The sequence below is a fragment of the Gekko japonicus genome, unplaced genomic scaffold (genome assembly GCF_001447785.1).
Source record: "Gekko japonicus isolate JY-2015 unplaced genomic scaffold, Gekko_japonicus_V1.1 scaffold240, whole genome shotgun sequence".
Lineage (NCBI taxonomy): Eukaryota > Metazoa > Chordata > Lepidosauria > Squamata > Gekkonidae > Gekko > Gekko japonicus.
The window spans coordinates 33162-45536 of NW_015164672.1; the positions used below are offsets into that span (position 1 = coordinate 33162).

The 12375-nt window shown below is 48.1% G+C and overlaps 1 protein-coding gene across 2 annotated transcripts in view; it reads left to right on the forward strand.

Moving 5' to 3' along the window:
* Positions 1-9055, forward strand: part of SLC35B1 (solute carrier family 35 member B1) — a 32672-nt gene extending 23617 nt beyond the window's left edge. For both annotated transcript variants that reach the window (XM_015409217.1, XM_015409218.1), the window contains exons 7-9: positions 2054-2160; positions 4877-5030; positions 8604-9055. In XM_015409217.1, coding sequence (XP_015264703.1) covers positions 2054-2160; positions 4877-5030; positions 8604-8656 — 314 coding nt within the window. In that variant the 3' untranslated portion in view covers positions 8657-9055. The remainder of the gene's footprint in view (positions 1-2053; positions 2161-4876; positions 5031-8603) is intronic.
* Positions 9056-12375: the final 3320 nt, after the last annotated feature.

The window sequence follows — 12375 nt, forward strand, 5'->3', positions numbered from 1 at the left end:
AAAAGGGTTTGCCAAAACCATCAGCAACATTCAAAAGTGTGCTAGAATATATTTTTTTTACAAAATCACATTTTGGTGATCTCTCATCATTTGAAATGTGGTGTTGGCAGAGAGTTTTACAGAGACCACCGAATGCGAAAAAGACAAAATAAGTGGGTTCTAGACAGGGGTCATTTCGTAGAAAAAGAAATGCAGGAGCTCATTAGCATAACTCATTAGCATAACTTATTTGCATATGCCACACACCCTGACATCACCGGAAGTATGTCAGAAGGCAACACCCACCACTCAGGCTCCACTGGACTGTTTTGGATTGCTAGCTATTGGGGGGGGAGGGACATGCAGATCTGTCCTCGCAGAGGAGGGAGAGCTTGTACCTGAATAAAACTTGGTCTTAAAGGTGCCAATGGACTGCTTTGGACTGGGGAGGCGGGGGGGAGGCTCTGCAACTCACCTGACTGCTTCTTGCTCTGACTGAGGGCTGCTGGGAGCAGGGGGTGGGGCTTGTTGCATGTGCCCGCCCCCTGGGCTCTTTACTGCCGGAGCTCCGCTCCTGTGCGCTCCTGCAGGAAATGACCCCTGGTTCTAGATCAAATCAAGGCTGAACTCTCCCTGGAAGCTAAAATGACTAAACTGAGGCTATCGTACTTTGGTCCTATTACAAGACGACTGGAAAAGACAATAATGCTGGTAAAAGCAGAAGGCAGCAGCAAAAGAGGGAGACCCAACAGGAGATGGAGGGACTCAGTCAAGGAAGCCACGAGGGCCCTCCGTTTGCAACACCCGAGCAAGGCTGTGAATGGCAGGGCATTTTGAAGGTCATTCATTCATAGGGTCGCCATAAGTTGGGAGAGACTTTTTAAAAAGATATATATATTATTTATAAATTTTAACTTTATAACAGTAAAAGATAATAAAAAACAATAATACAGCATAAACAGATCTTTCATAACAATATACATAAAACTTAAAATAGCAACAGGTTTTGAAAATATTGGCTTATAATACGTACTTCAAAACATTGAAATCATTTCACGGTATCTTTGAGGTCTAGAATGAGCAGGTCCAATGGCATTCGTAAATATCGCCTCAAGCAACGGAAGCCATTTAGAGAAGAAAAAAGTTTGGGAGTTATAATTATTAGAGGAAGGCACCGAAACTGCGATTTTTTTTCCATAGCGTAAAATCCCCAAATTTTAACATACCATTGATGGGGAGTTAATGAGTTAGAACTCTTTGGAAGAGACTTGATGGCGCTTAATACATACACATGACCTCTCTTCCCATAACCCCACTGAACAATCACCTTGCTCGCTTATCTTTCTGTGCAAAGTGCCCATGGGCATTTGATGGAGCCCACTAAATTACAGTCGTCATCCGTGTGTGTGACATGTTCTGCCTGCACACGTGCACCCAATACACAAGAGCAAGAGGTGGTGCAGAAGGCAGTTTCTTAACAGTCTGGTCTTCATCTCAGCCCATGAGGAAAAGAGAGAACCAAAACCGAGCGTGCTGAGCCTGGTGTATTGTTAGCCCGATCCGGCATGGCCGTTACCCACTGCCCCATAGACGACTTGATCCTTGCATCTGGTTTTGAATCCTTGGATGAAGGGGAAGGTTGAGGAGTGGTTGAGGACTGTTAGTGTGGCTACTGCTTCTTCAGTCCTGGTGGTTTTTATGCAGGTAGGTGACATATGCAGTTGTACGAGCCAGTTTGGTGTAGTGGTTAAGGGCGCAGACTCTAATCTGGGAGAACCGGGTTTGATCCCCCACTCCTCCACTTGCACCTGGCTGGATGACCTTGGGCAAGCCGTAGTTCTGATAAGAGCTGTTCTTGAAAAAAGAGCAGTTTCTGTCAGAGCTACCTCATAGAGTGTCTATTGTGGGGAGGGGAAGGGAAAGGAGTTTGTAAGCCACTCTGAGACATCTTTGGGTAGTGAAGGCCGGGGTATAAATCCAATCTCCTCTTCTTCTAAGAGCCTGGTACCTGATTGACAAAAACAGTGAAAAAGTTCGTTTTGTTCTTAGTGTCTCTTTTTCCCTCCCCCTGCAGGTATCTTATTCACAGGAGAGCTCTGGGAGTTCTTGAGCTTCACAGAACGTTACCCCAGCATCATGTACAACATTCTTCTCTTTGGCCTCACAAGTGCTCTGGGCCAGGTGAGCGGCCTGTTTACATACCAAGGGGGTTGATTCAGCTGCATAGCCTGTGTTTTAAGCCAATCTTCAGTTTGCTCCTACCCTTCATTTTGTTTTCAAGGGGGGGTTGAGAGAAAAGTAGAACATGGGTTTTCATGCACTAAGGGAGAACAAAAGGTTTTGGCCCCGGAAAAGGAAATTCTGCTCCTCTATTTTGGACCCAGGGGAGAAGGATTTACTTTGTGCTCCGGAGGTGTCAGCCTTGCCCAGGGCTCTTTTTGTAGAAAAAGCCCAGCAGGAACTCATTAGCATAATAGGCCACACCCAACAGCAGGAACTCATTAGCCTATTGGGCCACACCCCTGACAGCACAGCTCATTAGCACATTAGGCCACACCCCCATGTTACCAGAAGTGTGGTCATCCAGCCACACCCACCTTTTGCTTCTTATTCTGTTTACCTTGTTTGTTGTCAAAACACAGGGCTTTTTTTGTAGCAGGAACTCCTTTGCATGTTAGGCCACACACCCCTAATGTAGCCAATCCTAATGAGTTTCTGATGCTGGGTGTGGCCTATTATCCTAATGAGTTCCTGCTGGGCGTGGCCAACTTGGGAGCCAGCCGGAACTCCGTTCCTGTGCGCTCCTGCCCAAAAATAGCCCTGGCCTTGCCCCTTTTTTAAACATCCCAAGGGGAGGAAGAGCAATAAATGACATTTGGTTGCACCTGAGCGCAGTCCAAATTCAGCAGCACTGAAGTGAACTAGGGATAGCCACAAACCTCGCCACGAACCTAATTTTGTGACAAACATCGCTTGGTTCATGGTTTGTGAGCTGAGAATAGTGCGATCATGCCTGCAACAAACCTCTATGTTTTTCACGGAGGTTTGTACAGTCCGTGTCTGCAGTTCATGCGTGAGTGAAATCACTCTTGTGGGTGAACTCACCGCTTGGACTTCACTCTTGCGTTTGCAAAAGCCATTTAAAGGGAACAAACCATGAACCAGGACAAACCTCCAATTTCCCAGTTCGTGCCCATCCCTAAAGAAAACTGCCTTGGGGGAAGGCACCCTGAAGGGCACAAGCTCTCATGAACCTATGAAGCAATCTTCAACTAACCGTTGGACCCTCTAGCTTAGTATCAGCTCTTCTCTGATTGATAGAGGCTCTTCAGGATCTCGGGACCTGAAAGGTCTCTCTCAGCACCTGCTATGCAGATGCTGGGGTCTGATTCTGGAGCCATCTGCATGCAAAGCAGATAGCTCTAACCCATCGCCTCCTTGAACGGACATAAGAAGCTGCCTTGAGCCAGTCTGGTGTAGTGGTTAAGTGCGTGGACTCTAATCTGGGAGAACCGGGTTTGATTTCCCACTCCTCCACTTGCACCTGCTGGATGACCTTGGGCAAGCCATAGCTCTGTCAGAGCTATTCTTGAAAGGACAATTCTTGAAAGAGCTCTCTCAGCCCCACCTACCTTACTGGGTGTCTGTTGTGGGGAGGGGAAGGGGAAGGAATTTGTAAGCTGCTCTGAGACTCCAAGTGAAAGATGGGGTATAAATCCAATCTCCTCCTCCTCTTCTTCATCTTCATCTTCGTCTTGATGGTCCATTGGTCCATTAAGCTTAGTATTAAGATTAGAAGCGGCTTCCCAGGCAACAGAAAAGTCCATCTCAGCACCGCTGAGCCTTTTAAGATAGAGATGTTCTGGACTGAATCTGGAGCTTCTATATGCACAGCAAGGTGCTCTACCTAGAGATCTAGATTTGCCAGAATTGCGGAAGCCATGGAATCCCCCCCCCTGAAACAATGGAAATGGTTTATTTAAAAAAATATGTGCAGTACTCACTTCAATGTAGTAAGTATTCCACATAGGACAGTTTTATATGCTAACAAAAGCTGCAAATGATTGGTTTTGTGTTCTTAAAGCAACAAGATTAAGGTAGGCTTGATAAGCAAATATCAGTGCCTGCGTTTTGTTCAAATGAAGTTGCAAATACTAGAGAGACAGAGATGCCAGTAGATAAATAAGCACATAGTTTTTGCCATGTGGAATGTAGGAAAAAATAGAAGTTGAGAATAAAAACAGTAAGTTTTGTGACAAACAGAAGAAGGTACATTACTTGGACTTGAACAGGCTACATGCAGTCACTGTCTTAAAGACGGCGGATTTGGCTCAGAGCTGACTATAACAGCACTGAACACATTGACCTCTTGAATCATGTATCTTCATCTGCACAGTGTGTCCTCATTGTGGGGAAAAACTGGTCCCATTTAAACAATATATCTTTGCAGCTATGTTGTATGCTGTCTATACAAGAATAACGCTTCTGTAATGCTGTTGGTTCTTGCATAAAAATCTTCACACTACTCATTTTAAGTGAGTAAAACATTGCCTTAAAAGCATTTTGTTTAAAACCAGAGCATATTTCATAGAAAGTTTTTGTCCCCTAAAATTTCCCCTTTTTTTTCAAACTGGAAAAATTGAAAGGGGGGGAGGATAATGCTCCCACAGCTCTAGGCTAGCCTCTAGCTCCACTATCTCCAGCCCCTCTTGGAAGCTTAGTGTCCTGGCCCCACTGCTGGACCCCCTGATGGCACCTGGTATTTTTGGCCACTGTGTGTTACAGAGTGTTGGACTGGATGGGCCATTGGCCTGATCCAACATTGGCTTCTCTTATGTTCTGATATTTGTTTCCCCATTGCCAGTCCTTACCTGCTTATTTCTCCCTCTCATCCCAGAGCTTCATCTTCATGACTGTGGTCTACTTCGGTCCCCTGACCTGCTCGATTGTCACCACCACCCGCAAGTTCTTCACCATCCTGGCGTCGGTCATCTTATTTGCCAATCCGATCACCAACCTGCAGTGGGTGGGCACCACTCTGGTGTTCCTGGGTGAGGTTCCGCATCCTGGCTCGTCTTCCCCTGTTTGTTTTGTTTTGGGGGATCTGTATCCCACTTCCCTGCAAAGCTCCCTCAAGCCAGAAGTCTTAATAGTCACGTTAGGGCTTCCTGTTGTCGGTCAGTCTGGTTAGGACCTCTCCTTGCACCCTTCAGTGGGAAGGAGATTGTTTTCTCTTACAACCCCTGTCCATCAAGCAGGACCAGCCTGCCAGGTCGCTATGATCAGAAAACAGGGTTGCCAGGTCTACTTACCTGGCCGGCAGGTGGCTCCCGACGTCCTTCCAGGAGACCAGAAGTGATGTTGGGTGACTTCCGGTAAAACCGGAAGTGCACATCCCCAGCACAATGATGTCACCCGGAAATGACATCATCATATCAGGAGTGATGCTCTGGTTTGGGGGTAAAACTCTATGGTAAATTGTCTTCAAGCCATAGAGTTTTACCCCAAAATCAGTGTCATCCCCCCCCTCCAGTCACCTTCCAGGTGACACCATCACGTCGGGGCTCGCACTTCCGGTTTTACCAGAAGTCACCGGAGAAGGTCAGTTGGGGGCAGGAGACTGGGAGCCCTGTCAGAAAGCAAGGGGGCCCAAAAGGCTGAATGTAAGATACTAATTAGTGGCCCCTGGTTTGGGGCTGTAACATAGTCAGTGCTGCCTCTGATACTAAAGAGGTTAACCCCTGCTGCAGTCACAGGAGTAGTTAAACCAGGCCAGCTGCCGACAAGACAGAGGCTTCTGCTTCCTTGGAGGACTCTCTGGGTGTGCGGAGAAAATACGACTTGGTAAATTAGTCTGACGAGGACTGGGCATGCTTCAGGAGGCACAGGATGTTCCGAGCAGCTGCAAAGTCTCTTAAAAGGGCAGGAAAACAGAGATGGAGAAATTGGCATGCTCAGGTTCTAGGGAATTTGTGCAGTTCTTTAGGGGGAGATTCGGGGAGGTGGACGGAGAGAATTTATTGCTCTTTCCCATGCAGTAGCTTGTGGAGGCCCAGCTTGCTATCACTCTAATAGCAGGCTTGCTGGCCCCTGGGCCTTTCAGTAGGGCAATGAAACAGGGCTGCTGGCAGTCAAAGGTTTACGCACGCTCCCATATATGCGGGGGGAAACACTAGTTTGTAGAACTAAAAGGGAAGTGCAGGGCAGAGGAACAAAAACTATCAGATGAGGGCTAATTATCTGTTGTTCAGGGCAATGGAGGGGTGAGAACACAACGGGGTGGGAAGGGGAAACTGATTTGATCAGGTGTCCTGGGAAGAGAGGCACACCAAGAAAACGTTTGGTGAAGGAAAGTGCAGCTGACGTACGTTGACCCCTCAAGGGTTTTCAAGGCAAGAGACATTTCAGAGGTGGTCTGCCATTGCCTGCCTCTGTGTCGCAGCCCTGGTATTCCTTGGGGGGGTCCCCCATCCAGATACTAGCCAGGGCCGACCCTGCTTAGCTTCCAAGATCTGACGAGACTGGACTAGCCTGGGCTAGGAGAATGTTTAGAACCTTTAAAATCATCTGACTGCTTTGAAGCTAGAAAGTGAATGAGGACTCAAAAGGATGTCCTTTCCTCCGCATTACTTTAAATCTCACCCACTCATACACCTATAGGATTACTTCAATTACCAAAAATGCAACAGTCCTAACAGCTTATAGTACCCTCATTTGCCGGAGGAAGTGGTAAATATTACCCATGTTCTCCTCTCTACCAGTCAAGTTCCTGTGTGCTTAGCTCCAAACATTCCGCTGCCAGCTTGACCAGGCATCTGTGCCCTAGTGCTAGCTTGCAGAGTTTCATGGCGACATGAGCTGGCAGCAACTAACCTGTCCCCTGCATTTGGGAAATTTTTGGATTTGCCTTTGAAACCATGCTGGGAGAAGGGATTTCCCCCATAAGAAGCCAATGCTGGATCAGGCCAATGGCCCATCGAGTCCAACACTCTGTCACACAGTGGCCAAAAATACCAGGTGCCATCAGGAGGTCCAGCAGTGGGGCCGGGACACCAGAAGCCCTCCCACTGTTGCCCCCCCCCCCAAGCACCAAGAATACAGTTCATCACTTGCCCCAGACCGAGTGTTCCTGTCTATACCTTGTGGCAGCCACTGATGGACTTCTGCTCCATGTGCTTATCTAATTCCCTCTTGAAGCCGTCCATGCTTGTAGCCGCCACCACTTCCTGTGGCAGTGAATTCCATGTGTTAATCACTCTTTGGGTGAAGAGGTACTTCCTTTTATCTGTTCTAACCCGACTGCTCAGCAATTTCATGGAGTGCCCACGAGTTCTTGTATTGTGAGAAAGGGAGAAAAGTACCTCTTTCTCTACCTGCTCTTTCCCATGCATCATCTTATAAACCTCAATCATGTCACCCCTCAGTCGTCGTTTCTCCAAGCTAAAGAGCCCCAAGCGCTTTAAACTTTCTTCATAGGGAAAGTGTCCCCCATTCCATTTGGGACTCCCAACTTGCCCGAATCTAGGATATGAAGGCAAGCTGATGCTCAGGGAGCTGGCACACCTTCCTTATGAGGAAAGGCTAAAAAGTCTGGGGCTTTTAGGTTGGGGGGGGGAGAAGGGGCATAACAGAGGTCTATAAAATTATGCATGAATTCGAGAGGGTGGATAGAGAAAGTCCCACACACACACACACACAGTAATACTAAAACTCTGGGGCACCCAGTGAAGAAAACGACAGGCGATAGATTCAGGATGGGCACACGGAACTACTTCTGTACTCAGCGATTGATTAAGTTGTGGGATTCATGGCCAGAGAACGTAGCAGTGGCCACTGATTTCGGTACCAGTTAATGTGTCATGTGAATACTTAATGCTGTGTGCTTCGTTTCTTTCTGGTGGTTCCAGGCTTCTAAAATCCTACCGCGTGAGTCATTTTGAGTCCCATTTTTTTGTGATTGTCCTGACTTGCTCTGTGTAATCCTCCTTGATCCCCGGTGAGAAAGGCAGACTAAATAACGTAGATAAAGTAAAATTAAATTTAAAAACAAGCCTAGATGGCTTTGAAGGGAGTTTAGGCAGATTCATGGAGGGGAGATCTGTCAGTGGCTACTAGCCAGGATTACTAAATAAAGGAAACCTTCATCACCAGAGGCAATAAACCTCTGAAACCCAGCGCTGGGTGATGACATGGAAGTAGGGATGCCATCCTCCAGGTGGGACCAGGGGATCCCCTGGAATTACACCTTGTCTCCAGACTACAGAAATGAGTTCCCCCGGAGAAAAGGGATACTTTGGAGGGTGGAGTCTACGGCATTGTATCCCACTAGGGTTCCTGGCCTCCCCAGGTTCCATCTCCAAATCTCCAGGAGTTTCCCAACCTGGATCTGGCAACCCCACCCTCCCATCCCCTGCCAGTGGCCAAAAAGGACCCGGACAGCCCTACATGGAAGGAATGGCCTTGGCCTCCATGCCCTCTTTGTTGGCCCTCCAGGCCATTGTGTGAAACAGGATGCTGGCCTAGACGGGCCACTGGTCTTGGTCCAGCAGAGCTCTTGCGTTCTTCGTTCAGCCATTCTGAGGGACAATCCCTTGAAACACTATTTTCCTTCGGTTTCCCTGCAGGACTTGGACTGGATGCCAAATTTGGGAAAGCTGCCAAGAAAACCTCGCATTAAGAAGTCTTTCGGGTCGCTCTCTCTCCAGAACCTCAAACATCACAAACTGTTAACTTATTGTCTTATTTCTCTGTGACCATTGTCGGAACGGACTCAGGACGGGTGCTTGGGGGAGAGAGGGATGGGGTTTTATTGGGTGCGAATGCGTGGGGTTTTTTATTATTATTTGTTTCTTGCTTTTTTAAAATTCCAAACTCTTATATTTTTTTTAGACGTTTTGGGATGGGGGGGTTAATTATAATCAAGGAGGTGAATTCCCCCCCCCCACGCACACTGCCTACACACACCCCAGAAGCAAAGTTGGGGGTCAATGGGTGGCCGCAAGGGGATGAAATTCTTAACAGAATGGGAGGGACGCTTCAAAACAAATAAAAAGAGGAGAACGAGAGCTGTGCCTCCATTTCTGTTCTCCCTGGTGTATTTTTCCACTGTGGTTTGTTTTTCTAAAGGGGGGGGGTCCGTAGCCCTGTACAGACAAACCCCCACACACACACACACACACACAATTGACTGAATGAGCAGGGAGGGAGCACTGGCACAAGAGCGCTGGCCCTATCCCCGCCTCTGCACGACCGTCTGCACTGTGCAGAGGAGGAGATTGGATTTATACCCCGCCCTTCACTCGGAGTCTCAGAGCGGCTTAAAAGTCCCTTTCCCTTCCCCTCCCCACAACAGGCACCCTGTGAGGCAGGTGGGGCTGAGAGAGCTCTTTCCAGAACTGTCCTTGAGAGAACAGCTCTGACAGAACTGTGGCTTGCCCAAGGTCATCCAGCAGCTGCAAGTGGAGGCGTGGGGAATCAAACCCGGTTCTCCCAGATTAGAGTCTGCGCATACAGTTCCTCCCCATAATCAGCAGTGCTTGGGAAGCAGCAGTGCTGATTGTGGGAAGGGAGCATACACATGGACACTTCCCATGAATGCAGCCAGGAATTGCACAGAGGCCAAGGAGGTGAAGCCAATGTGCTTATAGCTGCTCTCCCTGCATCTATACAGGGTTTGCGTAGAGTAAGCAGGAAATGTTAGGTTTGGTGATCCTATGAAGTGTTACTGTCTTGGGAATTGGGAGCTAAGGGCCTTCCTGCATGTGCGCAGGCCAGCCGTGGAAAAGACGTCCAGAGCTTTCTAGTAGGCTAGGAGCGCCCCTCTTCCCACTGGCGCTTTCCCGCTAAAATGACCAAGAGGAGGGCCACTACTCCCTCAGTTCTCTCCATGCCGCCACCGGAGACCCCTGGAAACTGAGGTGCCAGTGAGTTCACAGTGGGGCAGGAGGGAGGGATGTGTGCCTGCACAGAAGACCACTCGGTGAACAACAGTTACGGGTAAGTGTAACCCTGTTTCCATCAATGTGGCTCCCGTTCAGTCCCACGCGGGAAGATTAGCAAGCTCACGGAGTGAAGGAGGGTGGGCGTGAAGCTCCGAAAGGAAGAGACTATGCAGGAGCGCCTTCCCAACAGTTATTTCACGTCCCCCATTGTCCTTCACTCAAAACTGTCTTATGAAGGAGCAGGGAGCTCTGTCCAAATGTCCCAACCAAAATCACACGCTGGAAAGCGGCAAAGAAAACCAGCAGTGTTTTAGAAAAGAGCCTCTGTGTAATCTGCACTGTGTGGAGGGCCCGTCTGCACATACAGTTCCTCCCGACGATCAACAATGTTTGGAAAGTAGCCGTGTGAATCTCCGGAAGGAAGCATATGCCTGGAACACTTCTCACTCAGGTAGGCACTGTTCTCTCTAGCCAGCGATGGCGTGGAGGCAAGGCCAACATGCTTGTACCCATTCTCCCTCCCCGTGGGAGTCATCTGTACTGGGTTTGTGTAGAGCCAGCGGGAAAATGTTTGGTGGTCCTAAGACAGTCGTGTGAATTGGGTTTTAGGGGCTTTCCAAGTTGGTCTTCTGCCCTTTCCCAAGGAGATCGTTTTTATCGTGGCAAAGCTTGAGAGTCAGGCTTCGTTCAGGACACTGTAACTAAAAGCTGACCTCTGTTATGAATTCGCTGCTGTTGTGGCTTTGGAGAAATCGCAGCCTTTCAGTTTCCCATATGGAATGCCAGCCTCCAGGTGGGACTTGGGGATCCCCTGGAATTACGGCTCATCTCTAGACCACAGAGATGATGAAGAAGAAGAGGTTTCCATACCCCCTCCCCCATTTTCTCTACCCTAAAGAGTCTCAAAGCGGCTTACAATCTCCTTCCCTTCCTCCCCCCCCCCAAACAGGCACCTTATGAGGTAGGTGGAGGTGGGTTCTGAGAGAGAACTGGGACTGGCCCAAGGTCACCCAGCAGGCCTCATGTATCTCAAAGCAGCTTACAATCTCCTTCCCTTCCTCTCCCCACAACAGGCACCTTATGAGGTAGGTGGGGCTGAGAGAGAGCTGAGAGAACTGTGACTGGCCCAAGGTCACCCATGTGGAGGAGTGGGGAATCAAACCCAGTTCTCCAGATTAGAGTTCGCTGCTCTTAACCACTGCACCACGCTGGTTCTCATAAAGAGGTCAATTTCCCTGGGGAAAATGGCTGCTTTGGAGGGTGGACTCTAAGGCACTGTACCCCACTCAGGTCCCTGCCCCCCCCAAGCTCCATCCCAAAATCTCCAGGAGTTTCCCAGCCTGGAACTGGCAACCCTATCTCCCGCCAGTGGCGGGGGTGGGGTGGCATCCAGCAACCCTAGAACTATGGGCATCTTACCCTTCTGGGACCAAGAAAACATGCAAGGTCTTTTGAATCCTTTGCTGTTTATTTGTGTTGAATTTGGCTATGCTGAGCTTTTCATATTGGTCTAGTTCTCACTAGGATGTTAACAGTGAGGCACTATCATTTCAGACTGCAGGAAGGAGCTCACATGATTGTATATTCCTCCCTACAAAAAAACTCAACTCGTTCCACTTTGACAGAAAACCAGGCTTAGAATCCTTCTCCCTGACGCTGTTTCCTTTCTGCTAGGATTTTTTTTCTTCTTATAAGAAGGAAGATTTGACTATATGAACTTAAATGTATGACCTGCAGGGGTACATCCCTGGTTTTTATCACCTTGGTGAAAACCCTGTATGTGCTTTAGTAGAGCTTTAGCCCTTTAGGGTAACAGCAGAGATCAATGGCACAGGAGGCCCTGAAGACAAGTGATTGACTGTAGGTAAAGCACGGGAGGTTTCCTCTTATGTCTCTTTGCCTGTACTGTCATCTAAGTCGCCTGCACAACAGCTGGAGCTAAATAGTCATGTGTTTCATAAATTACTGGTGAGACACTTGGGAAATTCGGCTCCACATACCAAATCCCATACTTGTCTCCTTTTGCAAGAAAATAAGCACGAGCTTTCAAGGCAGGGCAACGGAAGTTGTAAAAACAGTAGTAATTTTCCGGGTATAATCACAAGGTAATTGTGCAGGAAGGCTTAAGTATATGTCCTTTTTTCAGCCCTCTTTCCTGTTTTTTACTTCGTCCACAGCCCCTTATGAAAATTTGGTACTCCTTATAAGAAAAGCATGATCTTAGTGCTTATAAGGAGAACGAAACTAGGAAAAGACTGTACCAAGAAAAGCCACCTACTCTAAAACAGTGAAGCCCAAATCCTGTATGTTACCAGTCCTTAACAATTTCACAGTTTTCTGAATGTCTTTGATATTCTCCCCCCTCCCCTCTGTATGTGATCTTTCCGTGCACACACAGAGAAATGTCCCACATAAATTGGGCTATATGGGGTCAAGCCTTTCTGGGATCACAATT